Here is a 13877-nt window from a genome sequence, read left to right as displayed (position 1 = left end):
TTTCAGACTCTGAATATTTACCAAGCTGGTAACTATATTTCCTTGGTATTGGGAAGATTTCACTATTTCACGGCTCTGGGGACTTGCTGGTAGTATCAGAATCAGACATCAGTCGCGTTACCCTGAATCTTTCTTGTCAGTTAGCTTGCTCAACTATTTGCATCAAAAAATCGATTCACTGTTGACACCGACCGATCAATTTGAAGTTCTGTTCCAAAATTTTGAATTTGTTCCAACTCCGAAACTGCGCGAAATATTTTAGAGTCGGGAGGTTCACAGACATGTTCAAGATATTGAAGTCAAGTTCCCAACAACTTATTATGTGCCCGGCTTACTTCTTTCGAGATGTGTGTGATATGAGAAGAACGCTCTCTTCCCGACTAATTAACTCAAAATCCCATCCGCAAATAGGAGAACGAGACAAAAAGAAAGCTGGAGAGAAGGTTTTCCTTTCTCAGATAATAAAATTTGAAAAGAAGGGTTGTCGTTTTAAAAACGTCGTTGGGGGTGCTGGAAGAAGGCAAGTGTTTTTTTGTTTTTTTTTTTAAGCGTCTGATATAAGATCATACTGTGGTTAAGGTGGTTTACTTAGAAATCTGGCCATATTCGCATCTGGTTTACAAGGCATTGCCCGATTAATATGAGATAGCTTTCTATAACAGTATTGCGTACTATGGACCTTCATGGTGGTACTTTCCATTAGTTGGTGATGCCATGCCGAAAGATATACGACCTTCTTTATATTTAATGATAGACCTGTAATGCCAGCTCGTCAATGAAACTCACAGCTCTTGTAAAATATATAATTTTGTTTTTCATTTCAAAGAGTAATATCGTTCCAATTGTCGTTTCTCGGGTCAAATGAGATAATTAAGAGCTAGTTTGGGATTACTGTGACTTTTAAAAAAAAAAAAATTGTTGCTGCTGCTGTGTTGTGAGAATAATCAGCTGTGAATTAAAACAGTTTCGTGTTTAGTAAATAATATTTTCAAAAGTGTTGTCAGTACGTAAAACAACTGCAAAGTGTGTTTTGATTCACAGCAGCTTCTAAAAGCAACATCTAGGCTGCTTCTAAAATCTGCTGCTGCCAGTGACCTATAACTTTCAATTAAACCTGCTTTTTATTTATTTACCAAACACAATAAAATCTAAAATTTTGAACAAAAACTGATTTTTTTTAAAAGCGAAGCAATCCCAAACGGGGCCTAAGTTGGTATTTGGTATTCTGTCGGTTTAAACTTCCATTCATGCTATACCATTACCTTAAAACTGAATTTGTAATCACCTGGAATATCTCCAACTTGACTTTTCATGATTCTGGTCTTAATAGAATTTTTAGGTCTTAATAGAATTTTTAATTGCACATATATAACAACCTGGCTCTGTTATTGTTGATGCATATTATGTCAAAAGACTTGCACTAGTTCATCTGTAATGTTGCACGCCAATAATTCATCGTCTCCGACTCCGGATCCTCTATCGCACACGGTGCCAGATTCAGCCGGTACCGTTGAACATGCTCAAATACTCTCACGTCTTTCAACTTATGGGTTAAGTCAACTATTCATCCGTGATAAACAACTGATGATTGAAGAAATGATGTCTATGAATGAACTTGAAGGTATTGTTATCAAAACACCTGCAGAGGCAGGTGAGAAAGATTTCGGAACTAGAACCTTTACAGAGCTATATGATAAACTTCCATACTTTTGCAGAGTTGTTTTCTTCCAAAAACTTGCAATAAAGTTCTTCCGCAGAGAGTTGATATTGTGGTTCTGGCAGCTCTGCTCCACAGATCAGCAACGGCTTATCAATAATATGTTTGATGATGTGAACTACTGCCAAGTAGACGTCGGAGATTCCGCTATCGATAGACTACCTGCTGAGAGTGAGGCCTTCATAAGACTCGGAACATTTACAGAGCTGCTAGCTACATTTCCTTGGCATTGGGAAGGTTTCAGTCGACTTTGGGAACTTTCTGGCGATGATCAGTCAGTCCCGCTATGCTGAATTTTTCTTAGGTTTGTCAACTTTTTGTATCAGAACTCAGTGCTCCGATGATGCTGAAGATCAAGTTGCACTTGCCCTTGAAAAATTCGGATGTGATGTAATTCAGAAACTGCCTTATGAGAGTGAAGAGGATTTTAGAGTCCGAAGGTTTAAAGCGAGCTTTACGAAACTACAGTTCAGTTCCCAGCTTTGTATTGTATCCCAACTACTAGAAGAGTTGGAAAAAACTGAAGAAGAAGATAAAAAGGAAGCTGGAAATATAGGGATTTCTGTTCTCGGAACAATATAATATGTTGCAAGTGTTTTGGTGAAGATGCCGAAGAATGGTCTACCCCAAAACAAAATGATGAAGAAGAATGGGAATGGATTCCTGCTGAAAATTATAGGCGGGATAGTTTCTTGGCCAAGGGAAGAAGGGAAGAACTCTGTCTTCCTCAATTCATCAAGGTGAAATGTCCAGATCCAAGGGGAGGAGGAGGATCAACTACAACAACTACACAAGGAGGAGGCAGCAGGGGACTAGTTCGCAACCACAGGCATGCACTAAGAAACAAGTTTCCTTTATCAGCGGCTGTCCCAGTGACTCTCCCTTTTAACACTTCTTTTCTTTGGTCATGATCAGTGGTTCACTCCCCCATAGCTTTTCAGTGTAACTTCCATGGGATTCGATCGATTCCCTTTCTATATAATTTTGCAATTTGCGTGCATCTTTATTGTTTTCTAGCTGCACCTACACAGATAATCGTTGTTATAAATGCTTATATAATCATTGTCCAGAGGATTCTTTGTTACATTGCAAGTAACAATGCATTTCATCGCAAGATGAGGCTCCTTATCTTGAGCCTTAATTACCTTCTATCCGAGTATCTGATATAACCAATTTACCGATATCTCAATCAAAACAACCATTTGTTAAGCTAATCTGATTGGAAATTCTTGATCCCAAATTGAATGTCCAAAGGAAAAATAGGGAAGACCAACTCTATGTGGATAAGGGATAAGGACATGAGAAAGTAATGCGAAAGGAAGGTACAAAGAGAGCAAATAAAGCACGAGAAGGAGAAGACTACTATATCAGAGGAATACCAAGTCCACCTAAATCACAGTTTCTGTGTCGAGCCTAATTAAGAATGAGAGGAGAAAATGAAAGAAGAGCTAGATATCAAACTTGATGACAATTTCTATGTCGATCCCATTAAAATGAAGATTGAATACTGAAGAATACGTAAGACCATAACATTGGATATGTTTTCCTGCAAAGAAATAGTAGAATGCCAAGGATGGTCCCGAGCTAGTTCAAAGAACGATGGCTCTACAATGTAGCTCTTATATTTTACTGCAAAATGATGTCACCAACTAGCTTCAAATACTAGTTGCCTTTCTCATCACACCGCTGGGTGATGCCTAATGTTTGAATCTAAATACAAAATGAGCACATTTTAAGCTAGTTGGTGACATCATTTTGGGTAATGTAAATCAAAAGTATTGCATTGGGTTCGACCATTCACTCATTTAACCATAATGACAAAAATGTTTATATCAAACCATTCAACATAATCATAATAACAAATGGTCAACCAATTTCTAATCTATAGGATAATTTTCAAATTGTCAACCACACTGATTTTGGTAGGCTGTTTTATCAGTTTATTCAGAACAGGCAAACAATGCAAAAGGTTCATGAGAAGTATGACAACGTTAAGTAAATTCATAAAGTTTAAAGGAAGGTTAGGAAAAAATATATTACACAAGGTGCATAATTTCAAAAAGAGCTTTGTGAAGTTATCCTCATTTTCTCTTCCATCACTTATGCAATGCAACTAAAATAATCATTCACAATTTGATGAAAAACTCATAAAACCATTCACTATCTTGGCTCTGGAGGGGCCATTTGTGTCAAAATAGTTGAGGGTTCCGAAGGAGTAGGTGGCGGTATCCATCTGTCCATGATTATGGAAAAGCGATTAGAACCAGTACTTTCTATGGATCTCATGTATTCTGATGCATTGTTCTCTATTATCAGAGAATCCTCTAGCTCGCGAACAATGTCAGCCATGCCTGGTCGGTAAGCAGAGAAGGGCTCAATACATGACAATGCTACCTCCACCACCCTCCACATAGCTTCTGCATGGTATGCTCCTTTTATGTTTGGATCCACAATTTCATCAATCTTTGACTCTCTTATATAGGGTTTTGCCTGCATGCAGAAAATGTATTTTTGTTAATTAGTACTTTATGGACTATTACGCTTTTTCAAAATGACATTTGAATCTCCATTGGTGAAGTTTCTTCCAGCAGTTTGTCAATGTTATGTGATGCAAATGGTCGTTGGTCTTTACATAAAACGTCCAACTCAGAAACTATATGCATCAACATATTGGAGTCATGAAACACAGTAAAACATACCCATTCGACTAAGCTCCACTCGGGACGTGGCCTGTGTATGTTCAGAGGTTCCCGACCAGTAACAATTTCAAGTAGAACCACGCCAAAGCTAAACACATCACTTTTTGCTGATAAATGATGGGTTGTGTAGTACCTGAACAATACATAAAAATATAAAAATTAGATTATTCTCAAATGTATATGCCAAAGTTAGAAACCATATTATAGCAACCGTCTATTTCTTCAGGCTACCAAAATGATAAAATATGTAAATTACTTTCAAATAACCTAGCAATCAACTCTAATAATCTAAATCGCAAATACTTCATATGACTGATATCACTATATCAGTGTACTTGTAGTCCAACATCATTGTAAGTTAAAATAAGAAACGTGGAGATCAAACTTAGGCTAGAGAACCAATCTTACTCTGGATCCAGGTATCCAGCTGTCCCTCTAACTTCCAGAGAAGCACCACTGTCACCTTCTTGAGGAGCATATTTTGAAAAACCAAAGTCTGCCACCTTGGCACACATGCTGTGATCCAGAAGTATATTACTTGATTTCACATCCCTATGTATAATGCAACGCCCAGCAAAATTGTGCAGATGTGTCAAACCTACAACAGTGAACGCATAACTTCAAGCATTCTGATATTCTAAATGTTTATACAAAAGAAATGGAGGAATCAGAAAAACAAGAAGTAAATGGAATTTTCACATCAGAAATATTCTAAAGCTGGTATGCCTTAAATATTTAAATACCAATATAGGTGGAATTTCAAAACAAGGAACCAAGGTCCTTCAGATTTCGATGTTGCCTTTCTATTTTCTTTAATAGGATTCGCAATTTCCTTCAATCATATGGAAGTTCTATGTATTCATCATCACTAGTCACATTTGAAGATTTAAGGAAACAAGAAGGTCGAATACAATAATTAAATTGAATTCTCATATCATTACCTCGAGCAGCACCAAGAGCAATTGATAGTCTTGTTGGCCAGTCCAGAATTTTTCTTTTTGCTGCTTCCCCTGTTAATATATGGTTTTCAGTTTTGTATAAATTTTTTTTTTTTTTAAAAAGTGATTTTCAGTAAACAATTAGTGTTAACAAGCATGAGTAAAAATATCATTGACATGAGCAGTACCATATAGGCGATCTTGCAGAGAGCCATTGGACATAAATGGATAAACAAGAATTTCTTGGTCCTTTTCGTTACAATAACCAAGAAGAGGCACAAGGTTCTCATGCCGAATAGTTGACAGAAGATTTAGCTGTAAATGACATACAATTGTCAGGCATTGTGAACTAATATCTTTATATATGACTATGGCATTAAATAGAATGGAGAGATTAATACGTTATAGTCATTTCTTGATCTGTGAACAAGTAGACACAGTTAGAGATGGGACTTTATAAAGTAACGACTTTCATAAACATGAGTAGTACTTGAGTAATGAGCCACTAGAGTATTACCACCACAAACTGGATGGAACTGTATAAGTGCTATACAAGAGTATGAAATACTATAATCAGGAGTGCTAAAAAATAATAAAATATCCCACCTCATTATCAAACTCCCGAGTCCCTTGGGTTGATGTTGCTGATCGAACCTTCACTGCCACTTCCTGACCATCAGTTAGAGTGCCACTGTAAACAGACCCAAAACCTCCTTCACCTATCAGCGTTTTGTAACTTTGGGTGACAGCCTCTAGGTACTCAAGAGTAAATGTCTCTATTGCTATTGATTTCATCATCAGATCATCCATGCTAGGTAATGAGAAAATTAAATCTGCAATTTCAGGATAACTTTGTTCAGAGTCTGCATATCTTAAAATACAATGTCTTATTGACTTTATAATTTATATACTAAGTTAACTACAACTGTATAAGTCATTTGGAATGGGTGTGTTTATTAAGTCAAAAACCCGAAATGAAATTTATTCCTAGAATCTCAGAATATGTAAGTCGGAATAACAAGAGTAATAAAGCGATTAGTGCACTAACTCTTTGCCATGGGATACGGGTTCTTATCAAATTTTCCTCGAGGCATAAACTTTTTTCTCCACATGAAAAAAAAAATCCCGGCTACAGCTGTTACTAGTAAAGATCCAGATGCAGCAGCAGCACTAATGATGATTCCTCGTTTGGAGAATTTTTGGACACCAGTCACACCACAATTTCCATGGCTGCAGTATAGACATAGTAATTTCAGATTTTCTGGATACCTTTAGTTATTCTTCAATTTACACAGTTTGTTTCAATGCAGATACAAGTAGACTCATACTCTGTTGTAAATTTTAAGCCATTGAAGGTTGATGGACTAACTTTGGTAAGCAAAGGATTGCAGCCAAAATTTCTGCAGAGAAAGCAAATGACAGTGAATCTACAACAGCATACAATGGAATTCACATAGTACATGCTAGGTCAGATTTGAGTATTTGTCAAACCCATATACAATTAGAGCTTACAGTGTTTCCAAATTTGGTTGTGAGGCAAGAGAATTTGGAAGTGGCCCCGAAAGATTATTATGGCTCAGATCCCTGATGATATGATGGAAAATCACTCAATAAGAAAACAAAACATGCAAAAGAGTCCAACAAACGACTGTATCACCTGACTGCCCTGAATCTTATTTTTGAAGAGAAGTAGAGAAAACGTGTCAAGCTTAAAGAAGAAAACAATAAGCCACTAAGTTTACATCTCTGTTTTGTTGAATTATATAGACGAGCAATCATCTAAAATCTAAATACAGTAATTCTGCTATGAAAAACAAAAAAACAAACACAGCATCCTGACAGTTCAACTTACATGGCATTCTAGTAGATATGGTGTGTTTTCATATAAGTACGAATATTGGATAAGTAATAAGATTTTGTTTTTTTTCGGTTGATCATATCAACAACTAGTCTTTTGTGAGTCAAACTCACGACCTCCCACTTACAAAAGGGAGACTTATGCCACTAGACCAAATGATACTAGGCAGTATTCCGCAGTAATAAGATAAATATTCACTATCAACAGATAATGAGGGGTATATCTTCCTAGTTATATGCCCTCCACAGGATGTAAGACAAAGACACTTCCCTCGCCTAAAGCTAATGGTGGATGGAGGGATTAAGCAGTTTAAAAAGCATAATGTCATTGGCTCATGCAACTAGATGCTAGAGAACTTTTACAATGTATAAGTCAGATGTGTAGTTGAAAACATACAAATCCACCAACTGCAAATGCATGCCATTATTCCAAACTTGAGTCTAAAGAGAAATTTACACTGAAATCAACATGGAACGTTCAAGAAATTCTGGAATTTGGCCAGTAAACCCATTGTTGCTGAGGTTCCTACAAATCAAAAGCAAAAAACAGTAATGAACCGCAATTAGAGCAGCATTTATAAGGGAAAGTGCAACAATAACTACCCAACAATAAGTGCTTTAAACATACATGAATTTTAGGTGAGTCAGCTTAGTGATGCTTTTAGGAAATGATCCTATAAGTTTGCGTTCTTCATCAGACCCTCTCTGAATGCCAGAAGAAAGATCCCTGAAATTGATAATAATGAATTAAGCTAAACATGGAAAATACACACAAGAAACCAAGTTTATATATGAAAGACTATCAATATCCAATAAAGTATCAACTTTTAATGAATGTAACCAATAAAGGTGTAAACTTTGCAACCCAAATCATCCCACAACACTGAAACTGCACAATTCAATACAAAAGCCATATCCTCACCTTTAATACACAGAAATTTGAAAAGAAAGGGAAATAAAAAAAACTTACAGTTTGGTAATGACAATGACACCATTAACAGTTTCACAACCTATACCATTCCAGGGAACAGGAAGACATGGGTCTGCAGTCCACCCTTCCCAAACTTCATTCATCTGATTATTCTCCAGCAACTCACTCCTCACCTCCAAAATCACTTCCACTATAAATGTGCCATAAGTGAAACAAAATGTTACACCAGTTCAAGAAACAATCAAAGACCCACTAAAATACTGCAAAAACCCACTTGAAAACACTCCATTGCAGTCAAAAGCAAACTCACCGTCATCTGTGTTAGTCTCCTGAACCAACTGGTGCACCTGCAAAATCTCATAGGCATTGCAAATGGGTCCATTTTCAGACTCAGAGGCCCTAACCAGAGTCAGATTCAGATACTCATTTGCTGTCACATTCAAAGCAAGCTCCCTGTAATTTGACCCATTACCCATAACATCAAATCCGGGTTGTCTCAGCTCACTGTTCAAGTAAACATCAAAAACCCTCTTCCCAGCTTGAACAGTTTGATTGACTTCATAGAAGTACAGGAACAAAAGGTAGTGATTGTTTGTTGAGGACAGGCCATCGTGAAGAATGACCAAGCGGTCTGAAGAAGCTAGAGCTGTTTGGAGGACTTGAATGGGTACTCGAGCATCTGTGACGCCCAGAACGTTGACATTGGGTTCTGTTATGTGGAAGGTTCCCAGGTCGACAGTTGAGTTTGTTAACCAGATTCTGTCACTCGGGTCAGCTTCGTACCTGAAATAATGAGAATAATTTGCAAGCAGTTTATGCATTAGAGCGGGTTTGTTCCTCTAAATTGGTACAGACTCCGACCCGACCTGTATTGGGCCCTTGGGTTCCAAGCAACAGCTTTTCTAGCTAGCACTTTTTTTTTTTTTTTTAACGAGCTAGCGCTTTTCTTTGATAAGCACTTTTTAGTAGCCCTTTTAAATTAGAATAACAAAAAAAAAAAAAAATCTAGAAACAGAAAGGTTACATAGTTACTTGGAAGCGATTCATGTAAAAGCATATGATAAATGATCATATTTGAAGAAACACAAGTGTTTCCGTAACCGTAAAAAAAGATTCAAATACTGAACACTACAAATGTTTCTATAACTCGAGAAGAAAATTCAAACTTTGAACACCTCAGTGGGAAGAGATTGCTCCTTCCTAGCTATAGTTGGTCTACTTCTTACTCTCTTTGGTTATACATATTTATATTTTGTGTAAAGTATGAAAGAAATCTGAGTTTGTTTTTACTGTAAGTCTGTAATGTAATGTTTTTTTGAAGTAGCTAACTATTCATAGGGAATTTTTTTTGTATGATTAATTTTAGTAGGCATGACTAATTTATAAAAATCATCAATGTGTTTTTTGAACATGCTCATCATACGATGTCAATATGATAAATATGTTCACATGATAGATTTAGCTACTTCGAAAAATTAGTCATACGAAAAATTACCTACTAAAAGAAGATACTTCTAACCAAACTGATTATCATCTGTGTACTTCTTACTCTTGTTTTAGTAGGTAGTCTTTTGTATGACTAATTTTTCAGTAGCTAAATCTAGCATGTGATCTAGCTTGTTTACCATATTGACATGGTATGACTATTACACAAATATTGTTGTCATTTGTATCACATGGTCCTGCAAACTGTTTAAGTGGGGGAAATGGATATGACACATTTAGATTTTGTTAGAAGAATGTTTGTTATAGGATCCATTATGTCCCCCCTACATTAAGAAAACTACAGAGAACAAACAGATCCAGTTTAATGTGTCGTAATTTTATATGCATATGCCATTGTTCTTTCTGTTTCATTACTCATTCCCAGATGCATTGCCACGTGATCACGTGCCACCAGTATAGAAAAGAAAGCAAGACTACACAATGAGGGTTCACCCAGACTGTAGAAGATCATTTTTAGTGATTACTTAAGCTACAATTCATCCAAGTCTCTTAAGTTTCTATATTTAGTTCTTTCTTAAACCTAAAGAAATCAAATAGAGAAAACATACCTGATGAACTTTTCTGCGCTTATATCATCAAAACTAGTTCTTTTAAGCAGTTCCAGAACACTTGAAGAGAAGTCCTCTAGATAGTAACCCAAGTTCCACAGAGGCCTCAACTGAATCTCTGAAATATACAGTGCTCCTTCGTCACTCACCAAGCAAAAGTGTATGTAGTCCTTGGTAGCTCTAAAGACTCCCTCAACCGCAAAATCATCGGATGTATCTACTACTCCAATTGTGGTCACACCAACGGCAACTGTAAATTTCACTCCCCAGATGCCTCCGAAAATACCCCTTATTAGATAGTCTTCACCCTTTTTTGATGGTAAGGTATAACATCTTTTCTGATCTGGACCAACGTGAAACACCCTTGTTTTATTGTTAACATAATCAATCGCAATTGGCTTTCTGTCCTCACAACTTAGCCTATTACGAAACTCATTAAAGTCTGTTACCCAACTTATGTTTCTTCTATCTGTAAAATTAGATTCTGAGCAGCATGCAATACTCACAAAGCTGCTTGAATTACTGCCTGCATTGTTTAATTAGCAAAAAATCAAATTAGATCTTATTGTTAAAACGATCATGGTTAACAAGAACACCATGTTAGAAAAATCAAATTTCTAACCAAATTTCGAGATCTGAACAGAAAGATGAAAATAGTCATGTCTTTGCATAATGCTTAGGTGATGGAATACATAATATACTGATCTGTCAGATCATGAATAATTGGGTTCTAGCCCCAATTTGTTCAACCAATATGTTTCTACTGATCTAAAATTATATACAAAATTTGAAAACCCTTAAGAACTTCTTTCTTCATGATACTAAATTTTGCTCACAAACTTACCTTCATCTGCATAAGTCAATGGATTAAAAATGAAGAGGCAAAGTATGAAGAACTCTGTCAGTCTTAAAACCCAAATGTTTAATTGCTTCATCATCCTTTTATCACAATCCAAAGTCTCCCCATTTGATTATAAAGCTCATAATCAATAATCCAACATATCTCGTTTTGCAATTCCACCAACTTGACCAAAATCTTAAACACCGGCTTCGATGTAACAGTTAAAACAAAAGACCTTGATCACTACCAACACCTAAAATATGTAACAAAGAAATTCTCTAGCTTTGTTTTCAATGGAATATGATCCGAGAGCTGCAGGGACAAAAGGGTATCAAAAGGGTTTTTCAGAATAGGAGAGAGAAGAGATCTGAGAATATGGTTTGACTTCTAAACGTGGAGAAACAGTGCCAGAGCATAGAACAAGGAAGAAGATGAATTAGAATAATAATACAGAGTTAATCACAATTATATTAGAACAAATTATAGTTTTTTGTTAGAGTGGTGGATGAGGTTTATAATAATTAGTATACAATTAACTAAAATGGTTTTTTTAAATTAGAGGGGCAAAGCAACCCTTCGTCTCTCTCCTTGTCTGTTACCATGGACGCAACATCACAAGTTTTCGCAGAAATTGGTTGGCTCCTCGAGCTTAAACTATGGACTGCATTAAGCATTTGTATTTAATATTAATGCTAAATCTTTTATATAACGTCACCTGTCACGTCAACACCAAGAAGAATCTAAACGTTAAAAGGTTTCTTTTCAGTCTAATTTTGCCAGTAAAATGCCCAAGGTTTTTACCTTAGCTGCTTAGCACGAGAGTTATATGCATAACTAATTGTGTTTCCTAGTAGCACATATATGGAACTGCTGATGATGGGATTACAAGAGATTCAATAAAAAGAATTTCTGCTGTTTTAGGTAGTAAGGATTTGTTTTCTTGTTTTTAGACTTAATAATCGAGCGCACACTACAAGGGAAAACCCCTTTAATTTTTCCCTTTAATGACAAACCAGTTTTGTCTCCCATTCAAACAAATTTGTCACCCATTGGTATGGGTGACAAAATCATTTTGTCTCTAATTTCGTCTCTAATAGTGCGTGACAGATTCTTATCAGTGACGACAAGTAAATTTTGTCACCTATACACCTATATTTTGTCTCCTAAAATTGTTCACAATTACCGGGAAATCCTAAATGGCGGGAAACTAGATTGCGGGAAAACTGAATTCGAAGGCCATTTTTTTAATATTTTAATTCAGTACATATATACTTTTGTATTTATGTTAACTTGAAACATTAACAAAATTGAAATCAAATGACAGTCAAATTGAAGCGTTCACTTTTATTCCAAGAAAAAATATATGGAGATGTAGCATTGATTAACCAATATCCAACATCAATGTACTAAATAGACAACAACATAAACACGTTCACTAAAAGATACTACCAAGTCAAAATATTAAAATTGTGGCCTTATAAACTACTTCCTCATCTTCGTGTTCTTCCTCGTCCTTATCCTTAGGCATATCATCATCCATCACCATAATTATATACAGCATAGCCTTGGACGGTAGCAACTTGACCCTCAATCTGCTCCATGTTCCTCGAAAGCTTTTCCATTGTACTTGTCAGCTCAGAAGAAGAGATCTCTGCCTCTAGGATCATAGACCAAATTCTACCCAAATTCGCCAAGATATTTACCTGCATAGGGAGATGAAATTCTATCGAATGGAACCAAAAAAGCCACAGCACATGGAACTAACCATAACCAACAGCATAAAACAGAGCAATGGAAACTTAATCCACTGAAATCTAAGATGTGGCCCAAAATAAGGAAGCATAATATAAAATGAGAAGGAATGAGTTGATCACTGAAATGGTGAAGCCAATAAAACCTGGAACAAAAACTACTGTAAATCATCACCACCACAAATCAAAATAACTCAGATCATAGTAGGCAGCCAAAAAGGCAAGTACAAGAAAAAAGTTTGAAAGCTAGATAGTGGAAACCAATAAAGCCGAAGCTCTACCCATTCCAATTCCGGACTGCAGCCTCCACCAGCCAAATCCTAAAACACATCAATAAAACCATGATGCATCATTATTCTAATTGAATCAAGAAGATTTGGAGGAATAAAATTATAGAAAGGAGTAACTTGATCACTGAAACCAATAAACCCGATAACCCAACGACTTGCTGTAGACCCCAGCAGCCATCACCATCAAATGAGCCAAATCCTAAAGCACTGCACGAGGTAGGGGATCCTTCTGCAAATCCTTGAGCTTGATCAAGATGGGTTTCCACGCCATAGAAACAGTGTTATCATACCATGAAAACCCAGAAAGAAAACCAAATCAAAATTAGATCTTGAGCCCTAAACAGACCCAAACGAAATCCACCCCACTTCGAATCAAATTCGCACAATTGACAATACTAAATTATAATCAAAGATCAACACAATCAATGAGCATGAGAGAGGAGAGGAGAGGAAAGACAACTGACGATCACGGCAACATGGAAAATCAGAAATAACGGGCATTCGAGGTTGATTCGTCAAAGAGCAGGCAACACTCAGCAGTGTTAGTGGGAGACATGAGGAGTGGGCGCGACAACTCTTCCTAAAAAGAAAACTTATTTAACTGTTTTCTCAACACCAAGAAACCTTACGACATCGTATCTTATTGCCAAAATAGAGTTAGCGACAAAAAATTATGCAATAGGAGACACGTCCTATTGCCTCCCCTATTCCGCTTTCAGTGACAAAAAATAGTTGTCCCCTATGCTAATAATTCGTCACTGAAAAAGCGGTGAATTATGTTTATATATAAGACAAAAAT

General features: G+C 36.4%; 1 protein-coding gene across 1 annotated transcript; it reads right to left on the bottom strand.

Annotated features, from left to right (window-relative positions):
• Positions 1–3687: 3687 nt before the first annotated feature.
• LOC133722768 (nodulation receptor kinase-like) lies at positions 3688–11496 on the bottom strand. Its single transcript, XM_062149642.1, has 15 exons — positions 11041–11496; positions 10197–10722; positions 8453–8925; positions 8182–8332; positions 7840–7938; positions 7669–7737; positions 6867–6938; positions 6683–6754; positions 6403–6584; positions 5961–6187; positions 5543–5669; positions 5358–5426; positions 4825–5014; positions 4417–4549; positions 3688–4207 (listed from the first exon to the last, which is right to left on the bottom strand). Exons 1-15 carry the CDS (start codon positions 11132–11134, stop codon positions 3878–3880), a joined length of 2814 nt encoding a protein of 937 aa, XP_062005626.1. The 5' UTR covers positions 11135–11496; the 3' UTR covers positions 3688–3877.
• Positions 11497–13877: the final 2381 nt, after the last annotated feature.

The sequence above is a fragment of the Rosa rugosa genome, chromosome 1 (genome assembly GCF_958449725.1).
Source record: "Rosa rugosa chromosome 1, drRosRugo1.1, whole genome shotgun sequence".
In the NCBI taxonomy this organism is placed as follows: Eukaryota; Viridiplantae; Streptophyta; class Magnoliopsida; order Rosales; family Rosaceae; genus Rosa; species Rosa rugosa.
This window is presented reverse-complemented; position numbering and strand designations above follow the sequence as displayed.